Here is a 16,386-nt window from a genome sequence, read left to right as displayed (position 1 = left end):
CCGGCCGGGGCCGGGAACGCAGGGAGGAGAGGGTCCAGGCCCGGCGCGAGGGCCCGCGCAGCTCGGAACCCCGCCCCCCCAGGCCGGTGCACCGCCTCTCGGCGCCGAGCACTGAGGACACGCCCCGCCCCCTTCCCGCCCGGCCAATGGGCGCCCGGGCCGCGCACTGTGTCTCCCCGCCTCCGCCGGGGAAACTTGGAGCTGGAGAAAAGTTTGTACAGAGGCTGGAAGGGCGAGAGCGGAGCTCGGAGCCCTGTAGCCAAGAGGAAGAAGATGAAAGGTCCCAGGTCAGAGCCTCAGGCCGAGTGGACCTCAAGCCGCCCCCAGGGCGCCGGAAGCAGCCTCAGTGGCAGCCGCCAGCCCCGATAGCCGCCGGTGCTGCCCTGGGCTTCCGAGGGGGGGCGACCTGATTCCGGGAGTGAGGATCCGCGCCACCTGCGCGCGCGGCCCCCACATCTGACTGCTGTCCGCCCGGGGACGGGGCGTGCGGGCTCCGAAAAGTTTGGTCCCGTCTTTGAAGGAACGAGGGAAAAAAGAAGCGAAGAGGAAAGAAAGAAAGAAATCCAAGATCAGACTTCATTGACCCATCCCGCTACCCTTCTGGTTCTCCCAAGTTCTTTGAAAGCTGGCCATTCCGACCCCAGTTCCGGAAAATTGGCAGCCGCGGAGACCCGGCTCTGGGAAGGCAAAGACTTGGCAAGCTCCACACTGAGCTGGGCGAGGCTTAGGGCAGGTTGGAGGCTTATCCTGGACATCTGAGTGTTGACCCTGGGGGCTTACGCGGCTGCCACCGCCGCGGCAACCACAGGTGAGATGAGGCTTTGAGGGCACCGGGCGGAGAGCGATGGGCGGGCGCTCCTCGAGCGGAGCCCGGGAGGAGCGAGCGCGCTTTCCAAATTGCCTTCCGTAACTTGTTTTCGGTGAGGATTTTATTGACTCAGAATCTGTCGGGAATAAGAGCGAACCACTCGCTTTTCCCTTGAGATAGGCCTTGTTCATCTTGGCAGTGGAGTGAGTTGGGCTGGAGGGAGCAGGGAGGAGGAGAGAATGGAAGTATCAACTAGCAAATATTAATGACAGCAGAGTGGGGGGCTGCTAGCAGGAGGTATCCTGAGCCTGGCGATTTCGGTAGCCGAAGTTGGTAGGTAAATGGCTACCCTCCACGATGCAGGCGGGATCCAGTTGTTGGTCTTGTCTCATCAGCATATTGTTTCTTGGGAGCGGGTCTGACAAGTGGTAATTTCATCTCACCGCGCCTTTGTCTCTCCTACCATCCCCAGGCCCAGCTTCGAAGGCCAAGGCTGTGTACCGCGGACCACCACCATGTCCACCCCTGGGGTCAATGCGTCCGCCTCCTCTACCCCCGACCGTCCCAACAGCCCGGTGACCATCCCGGCGGTGATGTTCATCTTCGGGGTGGTGGGCAACCTGGTGGCCATTGTGGTGCTGTGCAAGTCGCGCAAGGAGCAGAAGGAGACGACCTTTTATACGTTGGTTTGCGGACTGGCCGTCACCGACCTGCTGGGCACGTTGCTGGTAAGCCCGGTGACCATCGCCACATACATGAAGGGCCAGTGGCCCGGAGGCGAAGCGCTCTGCGAGTACAGCACCTTCATCCTGCTCTTCTTCGGCCTGTCGGGCCTCAGCATCATCTGTGCCATGAGTATCGAGCGCTACCTGGCCATCAACCACGCCTACTTCTACAGCCACTACGTGGACAAGCGGCTGGCGGGCCTCACGCTCGTCGCGGTCTATGCGTCCAACGTGCTCTTCTGCGCGCTGCCCAACATGGGCCTGGGCAGCTCGCGGCTGCAGTACCCGGACACCTGGTGTTTCATCGACTGGACCACCAACGTGACGGCGCACGCCGCCTTCTCCTACATGTACGCGGGCTTCAGCTCCTTCCTCATTCTGGCCACGGTGCTCTGCAACGTGCTCGTGTGCGGCGCGCTGCTCCGCATGCACCGCCAGTTCATGCGCCGCACCTCGCTGGGCACCGAGCAGCACCACGCGGCGGGTCCCTTGGCCGTGCCCTGGGCCCCCTGCCGGGGCAACCCGGCCGCCGCCTCCCCCGCCCTGCCGCGCCTCAGCGACTTTCGCCGCCGCCGGAGTTTCCGCCGCATCGCGGGTGCCGAGATCCAGATGGTCATCTTACTCATCGCCACCTCCCTGGTGGTGCTCATCTGCTCCATCCCTCTCGTGGTGAGTGGCCGGGAACGGGGCCCTTCTGGGCCCTTTCCTCGCATGCACCTCCCTCCTCCGTCTAACGCTTCCTCCTTGCCCTCTCCTGCCTCGGCAGTGAACTTGTCCTCCAGCTCCAGCCTGGAATCTTGACCCTCGGCTACTCAGACCAGGCCCAACCTCCTCTTCGGCCACATCCCTCATGAGATGTAGTAGGTGATTTTCTCCTACATCCCCGAGTTACTTTCTCCGAAAGCCTGGTTTCCTTTCTCTCCCGGGACAGCCCCTACCCCTTGCTGCCTGACATTGGCCTTGAGCCTTCCGGGAACACCTGCCACTCCTTCAGATGTGGAGGGGGAACCGCTGTAGGGTGACTTAGCCCCGTCCTCCACAGTCAACCACAGAAGCCCGAAACTTCGGGGGTGGTGATTTCTTTGTTCTCCCCGATTCCTTAGGGGCAGCGCGGGTTTGGTGCTTTGATTTTTGTACGGATTTGTTTTTTGCTTTTGTTTTTGGTTTTGGTTTTGGTTTTTTTGCTTGCTTGTTTTGGTAGATTATGTAGAAGTTTAGAGCTAGAGAGACTGGATGTCTTTTGGTCTAATCTAATCACCCTTACTTTACATAGGGCTTGACTTGCTTAAAATAATCGAGCAGAACCACACTGTCAGGCGCGATTCCCTGCTCCTTCCCAGGCTGTGCCCTGGGAGAACATGTGCGCATGTGGGTCACCATTCCTACCCAGGCATGGCCTAGCGTCAGGTTCCTTCATTCTTTCTTGGAACCAGGAAAGCCAGGTTTCTCAGGGGGGCCAATTAAGTTCAGACTGATGTACATGGATCACTGAATTTGAATTCTCAACAACCCTGAGAGGTACAGTGTCATTCTAAAGAAAGGAAGCTTTAGAGATGGTCATCTAATTATTGCCAAGCCCAAACCCTGCAGCTTGTGATGAACCTCAGACCCACCTGACTCCAAACCCTGTTCATATAATATTACATCACGTCTCACTCCTAGAACATTTCTAATTTTGGCCTTCGTACAGTGTGTGCATTTGAGTTTTGGCACACTTCACTTTCAGGACACCGCCTTCTTAAAATTGCCTTTGGATTAACTTTGTTATAAGCAGAAAGGTGGAAAACGTACCTAGTTCTCTACTTTGCCTGTCATTAAAACGGAGTGCACCAGAAACTGCTGGGTTCACACGCAAATTACTTTATCTAGAGTTTCTACTGAAAGCCACAGGTTCTGAATTCTTTTGTCTCTCAAAACACTGCATTTCTGGAAATTCTAAACTACCAACGCAAAAAGAAATGACTTCTCTGTCTTATGCTGATTGGGAGCAAGAGAAAATAAATGTAATGAGCTATTATTCCTTTCTCTTATTAATACTGTCCAGGGATATTTAGTATAAAAATATTATATCTCTGATAAAAGTGAGTGTAAATGGAAGGAACTTAGATGTGGCTGAGAGCCAGCTTACAGTAGCTTCTTGACAATTTGTATAAACAGAAATAAATATAATTGGCCAGAAGGGCCTTTAAACCATTCCAGGACCCAATATAACTTACCAAGTTAAGTCACACTTGAGCCACATAAATATATTTTACTGTCTGTAATGGCAACTCAATACAGTGAGATTTGGAAGAAACAAATCTGCTCCAGCTGGGACTCCCTTCTTTAGCTTCTGCCTTATGTTTTACAGAACAGTAAATGACAAAGTGAGTGTTTCTTATGTACAGAACATCCACTTCAAGGAGCTGAGGAATTAGAGCTAGAAGTTTAGCAACGTGCACATACTTTTAAAATATGAAGGTAAGGATATGAGCTATTGATGACTGCATAGTCATAGATGAATTGTTTTCTTGGAGCATCAAGAGATGCATTAAAAACTTCATTTCATGGGCAGAAGTGGTGGACCCGACCCCTATGGTACAGGGCCGTTTAGCACAAAATGTTTGAAGTTATTTGAGAAGCTAGAGGCAAGAAATTATAGGAGCTATATTTGTAGTTTGCAAAAGAGCTACATTTTAACTAACAACTACTATCCACTCTGTTATATAAAGTCAGGAACGTGCAGTAGATACTAAGTAATTTGACTCTGAAAATTGGAACTGGCTGAACTAAGAAGTAATCACATAGTGATGTACTCACATGCCTTTGAGTAATAAAGAATAACAGTAATAAAGAGTAACAGTAGCTTCAGTTTTTAGCCTTTAGTTCTGGCTACTAACCTCTTAACTTCAGATTCAGTTTAATTGTAAATTAATGATAAGCAATGAGGTCAGTATACTACTCACCCACCCACAGTTTGGCTGTTACTGAAAGAGTTAAAAGGGGAATTTACCCATAACTGTCATCTTCCTTGGCTTCCTTTCGCAACTTTCATGTATTTTCATGTTTCTCATATTGAGATTGTAATTTAAGTTTAAAGCTTCTGAACTCTGACATTTGAAGCAGTCGGACCTATCTTCAGTTCCAAGGAAACTATTGAAGCACCTTTTTTTACTTACATCAAATCAAGTTGGTGGTTAATCCTACTTGAGGGAAATCAAATCCTTCAAAACATTTAAAATGCTTTGGAAAGGCTAATAGAGCAAATATAGTTTACTTGGAATTTCAAAAAGCCTGACATAGTATATGAGGTTAACAGTCACTTGAAAGGCAAATTTTGTCTCTTGGACACTAGGGAAGAAAAAAAAAAAAAAAAAAAAACTACAGTGTCTCTTACAGGGCAGTTGATATTGAGTTTCATAGAAAAAGTAAATTTTAATTTGTTTCCCAAAACCTATGTCTCACAAATAGAGCTTGGAATGGAAATTGAGAAAGCTTAGGGAATTAATCGTGGATATAAGAAACTGGGCTAGACTTGAGAAACTTTCTCAAATGAGTCATAATCAACAAATAGAGAAGGTGTAAGTACATTTGACAAGGAACATTACATGACAAGATTTGGTGGTTCCTGTCATTTTGTCTATTCTATTTAAAACCAGTCTCTGTTTTTTTTTTAAACCCAGAAAAAGCTGAAGAAATGAAAGAGTCTATGCTTAAAATAAATAAAAGGGACTGAATTCTTCCGAAACATGGAAGCAAGACAGGTTTCTAAGGTCCCATGTTACATGCTATAGCTGTATCAACACCTGGTGCCCAATTTTTGCATTTACTAACGTTAAGATAACAATTAAAATCAAATCTTTTGCCGCAGGACTAAACAGCTAGACTGTAAGATTTTTGGAAAGGCATTTTCCCCCATGCATAGGCAAGCCGAGACATATTAATAGCTTACTTGTTTCTTTCATTTTCTTTCTTCTTACTCTGAAGTAACAAGTATTCATCTCTGTTAGGGGTAGAATGGCCAATGTGATTCGTCTTCTGCCTTGGACAGGTAAAACAGATGGTTAGGAAAATAGCTTCCTGTGAGTGTTTATTTGACTGTTTACTAATAAACCAGTTGTCTTGATAAAGCCTTCACCAGCATTTAATCAAGGAAGATATATTATAGCAGAGGAAGCTGTAAATAGTTACACTTTTGTTTACTGTAGGCAAACTGAAGTAGAGTCACAGAACAACTGATGGGATTTCAGATGAGTACAAATCACATTTAAAGGTGTAAGAGTAATGCCATAAATTTGAGTGCCATTACAGCAGAACCTGAAGGATTTGATTAGTTTTTCAAATAAATTTGGCTAAGTTAAAAATGGCAGTTCCTGGGGTGCCTGGGTGACTCAGTCTGTTAAGCCTTGGACTCTTGATTTCTGCTCAGATCATGAACCCAGGGACGTGGGATCAATCCCTGCGTGGGGCCTCCATGCTGAGCATGGACTCTCTCTCTGCCCCTCCTCTGCGTGAGTGTTCTCTCCTCTCTCTCTCTCTCTCTTTCTCTCTCTAAAAAAATTAGCAGTTCCTGAAAGCAGTGTTTTAGTCGTAACCATGGAATTGGTAGAACCTTGAAGACTGCAGAGTAGCACATAAAAGGGATTCCCACGTACAGCATCTCATCTGAGTCTTGAAAGCTCTAGGAAGAACCCAGGGCTGGCCAGTATTTTCATTCTGCTCCTCAGTTTTCTCACCTGCAGTTGAGGAATTTATATCCTTCTGCAACTTGCTGGGGGGAGTCCCAGTCTAACAGACTGTCACCATGCTTGGCTGACCTGTCAAGCCTTGGTTTTATGGAACATCTACTAACAAGATTTTTTTCTCCCCAGAGATGAAGTGATTCTTGTAATCTATTAGAATATTGAAAATTAGAGTTAAAAAAAAAACCTTCATAAATAAATGTTCAATGTAGAGACTGACCTGTAGTGATTAAATAATTTGCCTGTAGTAAATGGTGACCCAGAAGGAGGGAAAACTCTCTTACATCACCACACTCAAGAACTCTTTCCACTATCCTTTACTTAAAGATTTTTTTTTTGTCACTAAAAAAAAAGTGGTAAAATTTCTAGTAACAGCTGTGTCAATTTTGGATTCTTCACAGGGCAGTTAGATAACCGAGCACACACAGATAATTCCTTTTATGTTCTTGGAACAGAACACATAGCACACACAAATTCAGCTGTAGGACCGTGTCGTTTATTGGAAAACATTTGTACTTTGACAGTCAATTACTAAATCGGTCTTATCAAAATTTCAACATTCTTTTTCAATTAGACATTCCCTGCCAACAGGTTTTTCTCACATAGGAAGTAAATGTCTTTTGACACCAAAGCTACCTCTGAGCTGTGGTTTTGGAATTATTCACACATTCCACAGTAGCCGAAATACCATGTATGGGTTACCAAAAAAGCAAGGGCAGCAGATATTTATGTTACGTGCTAGGCATTGAATGAAGCACTTATAATTTGTACATTAATTAGAAGGAGCAGAGCCAGGATTTGAAGAGAGGTTTGTTTCATTCCAAAGCTTCTGCATGGACCTCTACAACATACAGCCTCCCTTACAGCTCTCCTGTCATCACACCTTCTTTTGAATTTATCATCTCCAAGTTCTGTTCCAATGCTCCCGAATCCTAATTTGTAGTCATCCTCTCAAGAAGCTTAGAATATTGTAACATATGCCAATATTCTAAGCTCCTTGATTCACTTTTAAAATTGCAAGAGTATATTTGTTGTTTGCGTCAAATGAACTTTTTAAGCTTTTTCCCCTGACACAGAGATTCTGTTTTATCAGCAGCACACTCTTCCAACACTGAAAACTGCCTGAACATGTGTATTTCTGAAGCATATAAGGACAGGAATTCCAGAAAAGTGCTTTCACCACCCACCCCACGTGACATTGGAGTACTGCTGTGGATATTCCCATATTCATTTGGACTTTCCCCTGCTATGGGGAGAGCAAACCAAGTAGCCTTTAAAGTGAGGCAGAGACAGGGGCGCCTGGGTGGCTCAGTCGGTTAAGCGTCCCACTTTGGCTCAGGTCATGATTTCATGGTTTGCGAGCTCGAGCCCCATGTGGGGTTTTGTGCAGACAGCTCAGAGATAGGAGCCTGCTTTAGATTCTGTGTCTCCTCCTCTCTCTGTCCCTCCCATGCTCATGCTCTGTCCCTCAACAATAAATAAATGTTAAAAAAAAAATTAAGTGAGGCAGAGATCGCTAAACTTTTTCAAACATTACAGAGTACATGGAGATTTTGTTCATTTTGTCTTTTTCTCTGCCCCAGGGCAGTCTCCAATGCGAACATGCTATGAAGGAAAACTAATGTGTCTTCATTTTTTTTTAATAATTTGAGAATGTTTTTATCTGAAGTTTTAAATGTTGCTTTTCATTCTCCTCTTTATTGCTATCTTGTGAGCTCCCCTTTGCTGAAATGACATTAAATAACCAGGCTCAGTGGCTTGTATTAATTGTAAGCCTGTCCCTCCTCCATGGAACTCTAAAATAGGGCTTCCTTCATTCCCTTGGATGCTAGTCAAAATCACTTAAAACTGTGGAGGAAGTGAGACACGGAGTGATGTGATCTTTCCTTGCTTCTCATCACCTTTGATTATGAAATCTCATTAATTTTTTTTACAACAGTCTAGCTTTTCTGAAAGGTCACAAAAATTTTAAAATAAAATGCTAAGTCCTAATACATTCCAGTAAATAGATACAAATTTCATTACTTTTATATCCATTTCAACTGTTCAGAAATGTTCCTCCTTTCAGTACTAACCGTGTTTCCTTTGAGGTGGGAGAGGCAACCAGCAACAAGAGATTTCAATGTTAAAAATCTCAAAAATGCAAAGTCCAGACTTTACCAAGATTCTGTTCTGAAAGAGGGTCTTAGAGATGGCTAAGCAAACCGCTTCTTAGGGAGAACCCCCAAAAACTTCCAGGTGGAGCAACACCGCCACCTAGGGGCTATAAGTCTCCAGTCCTCACAGACCCTGTCTCAGTTTTGTTTTTTTTTTCTAAAGACTATGCACAGGGAAGGCCTGATACTAACACATTTTAGTCCAATGTTTCTTTTATTCTTAGGAACATAGTATGTGATGTGAGTAAAATACAGACCTCATACGTTTTACCAATGATTCCATTGTCAGGAAGTAATTCTTAACCAGAAAGGCAGCCAACCTGGTAGAACAGAAAAAGGGACATGGAAGTCACCAGAAGACCAGAATGAGCCACCAACAAGGTGGCTTGATAAGTTCCTCAAAACCTTCAGGTCTCAGTAACATTTCATCTGAGAAAAGGCCTGTAGACCTGAGGGCATCTCTCAGTGCCCAAATACAGCTATGACAAGAAGAAACCAAAGTGCTTTGTGTCACTAGTTTTTAGAAAATGGAAAATCAATCATGCTTTGTCTTGATAATATCATTTATCCAAGCACAGTTTCTAAAGGTATTTTAAGTCATCATATACTTCTGTTTATTCTAGTTCAGTTTTTATTTAGCTGTCTGCCAGAGATCAAGGTATTAATTTCATGCTAGTTAGAGCCATTTGACCATTTTATTTTATTCTGTGAGATTTACAGGACAATAACCTGATTCAAAACATTTAGGGTCAGATGTGTTTTAGAATTCAGAATTCCTTGGCTTTTAGAATTTTAGTAATAGGTAATATTACATATTAATCATATGTAATATTCCCATCAAAATTGGGACAATACCTCCAAAGCAAAACCCAGGAATACTTATACTAAGTAGAATAAATGAACTATAAATAGCCTCACAGTCTAGTTCGGTTCCAGTTTTACTGCCGAAATAAGTTTAGGTCAGGTTTTGCAATCAAAAACAAAACAAAACAAATGAATAACAACAAAGGAACAGCAACTGAAAACCAATAATTTCTTAACAAGGGACTATAGACCTGTATAGATCACAGTCTGAATTCCAGCTAAGGAAGAAACAGAAATACAGCTACATCTCACTAATCTAGGCTCATCTAGAGATGTTTCTCAAGAATTGAGTTTCACAGATGAATGCACTTATTTCCTTAAACATTTTAAACTTATTTTATCCAAATTGTTATAAATCTTTCTAAACTATCCCTTCTTTCATGGTGATTCATAGACCATGAATATTAATTATTATACTGTATAATAAAGTAGCAGTATCCTCGAGTCTTGTTAAAGTTAGAGATATTTGCCCCTAAATGGCTCCAGCTCTGCTTTTGTGGGTTCTTTCTCCTTTTTATGGTTTTTGTGCATCCTCCTTGGCTGAGACTTGCCTCTTCTCCCTTATGAAAATAATTACTAAAGGCAAGTAATAATTATTAAGTAATTACTAAAGATAGAGATCATGTACCTTTTTTTAAGTTTATTTATTTATTTTGAGAGAGCAGGAGCACAAGCAGGGGAGGGGCAGAGAGAGAGAATCCCAAGCAGGCTCCGTGCTGTCATTGCAGAGCCTGATGCAGAGTTCCAACTCATGAACCGTAAGATCTTGACCTGAGCTGAAACCAAGAGTTGACGATTAACCGACTGAACCACCCAGGCACCCCAAGACAGAGATCACTTTTAAAGCCCCTTTTTATATGAGGTGAGTTTTTTACATACAAGATCCTATTGGAGGGGTGTCTGAGTGGCTCAGTCCGTTGAGCGTCCAACTCTTGATTTCGGCTCAGGTCATGGTCTCACTGTTCTGAGACTCAGCCCCAAGTTGGGCTCTGTGCTGGGTATGGAGCCTGCTTAAGATTCTCTCTCTTCATCTCCCTCTGCCCCTGCCCTGTTCTGTCTCTCAAAAAGAAAAAACAAAAACAAAAACACACCTCCTAGTGGAATTAGAAGATTTAGACAATAATAACAGTAATACTCCAAGAATAAATATAAGAGTGTACATTTAGCAAGTGCTTTCTCCTCTAAGGAATAAAATATAGTCTTCCTTGAGTTTGCATAAATTCATACTCTCTTCATTGAATCATTTGAAATTCCCAGAAGTCACTTACAATGACTTTACACAGGGAATGACCTCTATTTGAAATGTTATGTCCTTCCTTCTAAATTTAGTAAATTCCCACTCACCCATCAAAAACTCCCTGCAAGATTCCTCTTCTGCAGGAGGCATCCACTGACGCCCTCCCCTCCAGAACTGGATTAGTTGTGCTCCCATATACACCTCTCCCATTTCATTTAATCACCCTGCAGTCAGAGTTGATCTTCCTTCCTATGTTCCGTGCTGTAGATTACTCTCTGCCTTCAAGAAGTTTGTGGTATTCAGTGGTGCCTGCGTGGCTCAGTCAGTTAAGCCTCTGACTTCAGCTCAGGTCATGATCTTGTGGTTTGTGGGTTCGAGCCCCACATCATGATCTGTGCTGACAGCTCAGAGCTTGGAGCCTGCTTCCGATTCTGTCTCTGTCTCTGTCTCTCTCAAAAATAAAATGAAAACATTTAAAAAAATTCGTGGTATTCTAAATGCAGCTTTTTTGGCCAGACTTATCACAATGCCTAATACACAGTAAGTACTTACTATTAAATGATTAAATGCATGAAAAAATGAAAGTAATTATAGGAAGAGCAAAATTTTTGAACCGCCAAAAATAGCAAACCCCAAAATAGCAAACAGGTTGTTAGGATCTCCTTCTGTTTACTTCATTTATGCCTGCCCATCCCATGGTGGGCTGGCAGATGTGCCCTTTGCCTCAAATAGCTCAAAGAGCAGTAGAATGAATTGTCTTCCCCACTGGTCTGTGCAGAGTGCGCTTTCAGCACTTGGCTCTTTACTGGCTCTATACTGCTCTATACTGCTCTATAGACACAAAGGAGGGATTGATTCTGACTGGAGTTTCAGGATGGATTCACCAAGTGGCAGTCATTGAGCCAAACTACAGTTTGCAAGCAGCAGGGGGACACTGAATGTTTAGGGATTGAGCAGCACAATCAGATCTACTTTCTAGAAGCAATCCTCTCGTGGCAGTTTGGAGGCTGGATTGGAGAGGACAGAAACTACAGGTGGGAGAGCTACTTTGGTGGCTGATGCAATAATCCAGGTGAGGAATGCAGTGAAAGGGCAAAGATTGGAAGAGGTTTTTGAAGGAAGAGTCATTAACACTAGATGATTCTTATAACTGGGGAACAGACTCTATAGAAAAATAGAAACTATTCACTGGTCATTCTGGATGACAGGAGATTCAGACATTGGTTTAAAAGTTCCCAGTATATTCTTACTGGACTCTGTAATTAAAGGGATCTCTGGGCTTTTCTGTGATGATTGGTTAGTTGACTTAAAAAATGAATTTCATTTAAATATATAAAAAAAAGCAACTGGAATAAGGGAAATCAGTGGCTATCTGGAGGGAAAAAGATACCTCATTAGAATCACAAAAACTTAAAAGCACTCACAAAAATGAAGTTAATAAAATGTTTCCCAAAGAAACTTTATGCTTCTGTCGCCTGTACATACATTGCATTTTTGTATACCATCTTTGATCTAAGGAAGATATTCATAGGATAGTTACAAAAATTTTAAAGTTACACTAACTCAAAACAAACGTAATTGCACAATCGCTGGTTTTCCTGAGGCTTATCATGTAAGTTGCTCTTTCTTGGCAGTTATTAACAGAAAATAAGGCAGCTAGCTAATGTTACTAGGTTAGGCTTTGCGGGTAAATATTTCCCTAGTTGATTAATGGTAAAATCTAAACGTGGGCGTCTCATTTATGCAGGTACGGGTGTTCATCAACCAGTTATATCAGCCACGTTTGGTGCCAGAAATCAGCAAAAACCCAGATTTGCAGGCCATCCGAATTGCTGCTGTGAACCCCATCCTGGACCCCTGGATATATATCCTTCTGCGGAAGACCGTGCTCAGCAAAGCAATCGAGAAGATTAAATGCCTCTTCTGCCGCATCGGCGGGTCCCGCAGAGACCGTTCCGGACAACACTGCTCAGACAGCAGAAGGACATCTTCCGCCATGTCTGCTCACTCTCGCTCCTTCCTCTCGCGAGAGCTGAAGGAGATCAGCAGCACATCTCAGACCCTCCTTGACATGCCCGACCTCAGTGAAAACGGTCTCGGAGGCAGGAATCTGCTTCCGGGTGTACCCGGCATGGGCCTGGCCCAAACAGACACCACCTCACTGAGGACTTTGCGAATATCGGAGACTTCGGACTCCTCCCAGGGGCAGGATTCAGAGAGTGTTTTACTGGTGGACGAGGTCAATGGGAGTAGCAGGTCTGGCCCTGCCCCAAAGGGGAACTCTTTGCAAGTCACATTTCCCAATGAAACGCTGAACTTATCAGAAAAATGTATATAGTAGCTACCGAAAGAAACAGCACTAGTTCTGGAAGAACATAAAAATCCTGTGCAATAGACACATAAATGAAGTGTTTAGCTGTGCTCAGAAGGGCTGTTCGGGCCCTTCAACTCACATTAAAGAACATTTGGGCTTTTTAGCACTTTTCAAGCAATCAAGGTGATTCCTACAGGACCCGATGTCTGAAGCACATTGGTTGTCACTTCACTAGGACACAGGATTTCTATCACCACTTGATGGCTGGCAAGATCTACCCTCAGTTTTTCTACTTGATAGGAGGATGGCATACGTTTTGCTATTTTCATAACACCCAGAGCTTTATACCCGGCGTACAGCAGAAGGCCAGGTACAGAAGGGCTCTATTCCAATAAACTATGAGGACTATCTTATGACTTAAGTGTTTCACTAAAGCATGAAATGTGAATTTTATTGTTGTAAATATGATTTAAGGTATTTAAAGTATTTTCTTCTCTGTGAGAAGGTTTATTGTTAATACAAGGTATAATGAAATTATGGTAATTCCTCTCTTCCCAGTATAACCAGCTCAAGTTGCAGAAGTTATGTATTTTTTTTCATAAACAAGTTCAGGCCAAGGTGTTGAAAATCACAGTGAGACTCAGAGCTATTTAAAAAAGATACAATTTTTTAAAAGAAAGAGTTTAGGATTATAAAAGGAATCAAGCAAAATGCTATTTTAAGACATGAATATTAGCCCAAAATGTTAGTTCTTTCCAAGCTATGTATAATAATACATGGTGAAAATTTTTAGTGATGCTACATGTATTTATCCAGAAAATGGTGATTTCAGGAGAGGCTAACCTGCTGGCAAATATTTTCTATTTTTGTCCCCTCTGATACTTTTTAAAATATAAAATTTTTAAAGTCTCACTAAATAACCCATAATTGAAGTGTATAATATAAAAGAAGTCCAAGCAACTTGTTTCCCTCTTAAAGTGTTCATAGTTTTACTTTCCTAAGGAATGATCTAGAATATCCTTTAAAATTTAAGAGGAAGGCAGATTGTACCATGAAGGCCTTTATTTTGAGATGTGGAAGGATCACAAATTTTGTGAGTTCAACAACATAAGGGGTATAGAAGTTGGACACATGAGGGTGCCCTTCTAGTGGTTTTGTGAATTACCCAGTGATGCTGTACACATTTGAAGGACCTTTCTCAAGGAAATACTAAGCATGTTTTGTTGCTTAAAAGTGTTTTTGTGAATCGCTTGGTTATAACTAAATTCTGAGCCTGATAGTGATGTGGTTTTGAGAAGCGGTTGTACCAACTGAAATTATTTTGGAGATTATAATAAATAAATACACTCAGTCCGAGTTCCATATCATCAGTTTTGGAAATTGTTTGTTTCGGGTCATCGTCTATATCCTTTTAAATTGGAATAAATTGTTTTATTTGAAGTAATGTCAAATTTAGAAAAAAAGTTGCAACAGTGCAAAGCCTTGGATCCACTTACTGGAGAATGATCCTTAGAAACTAAGATCTGCGGGGCGCCTGGGTGGCGCAGTCGGTTAAGCGTCCGACTTCAGCCAGGTCACGATCTCGCCGTCCGTGAATTCAAGCCCCGCGTCAGGCTCTGGGCTGATGGCTCAGAGCCTGGAGCCTGTTTCCGATTCTGTGTCTCCCTCTCTCTCTGCCCCTCCCCCGTTCATGCTCTGTCTCTCTCTGTCCCAAAAATAAATAAATGTTGAAAAAAAATTAAAAAAAAAAAAAAAAGAAAGAAAGAAACTAAGATCTGGGTGTAAGGTGTACTCAAAGTCACATTTGTCTATGGAGAGTTTGTGGTGGAGAGTGTGGCAGAGACAGTCTTATGCCTAACTTGCTGCGTGTGAAGAACCCACATATTTATTACAAAAAAATTAACATAAGCTTATGGCCCTTCCTACTTGTAAATTCTCTGAATCAGGGCTTCTCAAACTTTATCATGCATCAGAACATCTGGAGAGCTCATGAGAATGGTTTCTGATTTAGTAGGTCTGGGGTGTGTATACATTTCTGAAAGAAAACTCCCCGGTGATTCTCGTGGTGCCCTTGGAGTAGAAGTAATACCCAGGAGTGTGGTTGTGATTTGCTATTTGCAAGTTAAAAAAATATTTTTGGATGATGTCAGAAAAATAGGACTGTCATCTTCACAGACCTGAAGGCACAGTGATTCTCAGCTGAGGTCAGAATAGCTTAGAAAAGGAGGATCTGGCTCAAGCCTGAGATGTTCTATTTCACCATGCTAACCACAACTAAGAAAACAATGAATTCAGAAATATTTTACCTGTGAAAGAGGCTTTCATTTTTCTCCCATGTATGTGGACAATGAGACAACCCCCAGATTTGTATACAAATGAAATATATTTATTACTATATATATATATGTATATATATATTATGTTTATATATCATCTGTGTTTAGGGAGGAAAAACAAAAGCCTCATTCACAAGTTAGCATTACTAATAATATTTAGAGCATAATCTCACTCATTCTTCACTTCAGGTTCACAACCCAGAATACTAATTCTAGCTTATTCTTTTTTAATTCAAATACGATTCACAGATTATGAAGCTTGCCCCATATTTTATTATGTTCACAGAATGCAACCATCACTGCTGATTCCAGAACATATATATCATCCCAAAAAGAAACCCATCTACAGTTACTCCCCATTCGCCTCTTTCCTTAGCACCTGGCTGTATTTCCACGGATTCTCTGATTCTGGACATAAATGGAATCATACAATATATGGCCTTTACTATCAGGCTTTTTTCACTTAGCGTAATATTTTCAAGGTCCATCCATGTCGTAGCATGAATCAGTACTTCATTTCCTTTTTCTGGCTGAATAATATTTCTGTATTACTGATAGCAGCATCTGTATACAAGGTTTTATGTGAACATGTTTTCAATTCTCTATATACCTGGGAATAACATTGCTGGGTCATATGTTAACTGTATGTTTAATTTTTTGAGGAACTGCCAAACTGTTTCCCAAGTAGCTGTACCATTTTACATTCCCACCACCAATGTACAAGGGTTTGGATTTCTCCATATCCTCTTCCATACTCATTATTGTCTTTTTCAGTTATAGCCATCCCAAATGAATATGAAGCGGTACCTCACAGTTTTGATTTGCATATTCCTAATGATTAATGATGTTGAGAATCTTTGCATATACTTATGGGCCATTTGTAGATCTTCTCCAGAGAAATGTCTATTCAAATCCTTTGTGCATTTTAAAATTGGGTTATATGTCCGCATTAGTTTGTTAGGGTTGCCATAACAAAATACCACATAGACTGCATGGCTTTAAACAGACATTTTTCTCACAGTTCTGGGGGCTAGGGGTCCAAGATCAAGGTGCTGGCAGGCTTGGCTTATCCTTGCCTTGCAGAGGGCCATCTTATTGCTATGCTGTCACATGGCCTCTCTGTACACATGCTTCCCTGATACCTCTTCTTATAAGGACACTACTCATATTGGATTAGGGTCCACCCTTATGACCTTGTTTAACCTGAATTATCTCTTTAAAGGCC

The 16,386-nt window shown here is 42.7% G+C and overlaps 1 protein-coding gene across 1 annotated transcript; it reads left to right on the top strand.

Annotated features, from left to right (window-relative positions):
* Positions 1-670: 670 nt before the first annotated feature.
* On the top strand, positions 671-14,192 carry PTGER4 (prostaglandin E receptor 4). The gene is made up of 3 exons (XM_011286412.4): positions 671-808; positions 1,281-2,202; positions 12,259-14,192. Exons 2-3 carry the CDS (start codon positions 1,324-1,326, stop codon positions 12,847-12,849), a joined length of 1,470 nt encoding a protein of 489 aa, XP_011284714.2. The 5' UTR covers positions 671-808; positions 1,281-1,323; the 3' UTR covers positions 12,850-14,192.
* The last annotated feature ends 2,194 nt before the right edge of the window (positions 14,193-16,386 follow it).

The sequence above is a fragment of the Felis catus genome, chromosome A1, assembly GCF_018350175.1.
Source record: "Felis catus isolate Fca126 chromosome A1, F.catus_Fca126_mat1.0, whole genome shotgun sequence".
NCBI classification, from domain to species: domain Eukaryota; kingdom Metazoa; phylum Chordata; class Mammalia; order Carnivora; family Felidae; genus Felis; species Felis catus.
The sequence above is the reverse complement of the archived record's forward strand: the minus strand, read 5'-3'. Positions and strand labels throughout refer to the sequence as shown.

Bases quoted from the DNA above. Each gene is read 5' to 3' on its own strand.
- PTGER4 (XM_011286412.4), top strand. From the start codon at position 1,324: ATGTCCACCCCTGGGGTCAATGCGTCCGCCTCCTCTACCCCCGACCGT. The intron at 2,203-12,258 runs GTGAGTGGCCGG...TCATTTATGCAG, and splicing joins TCTGCTCCATCCCTCTCGTG to GTACGGGTGTTCATCAACCA.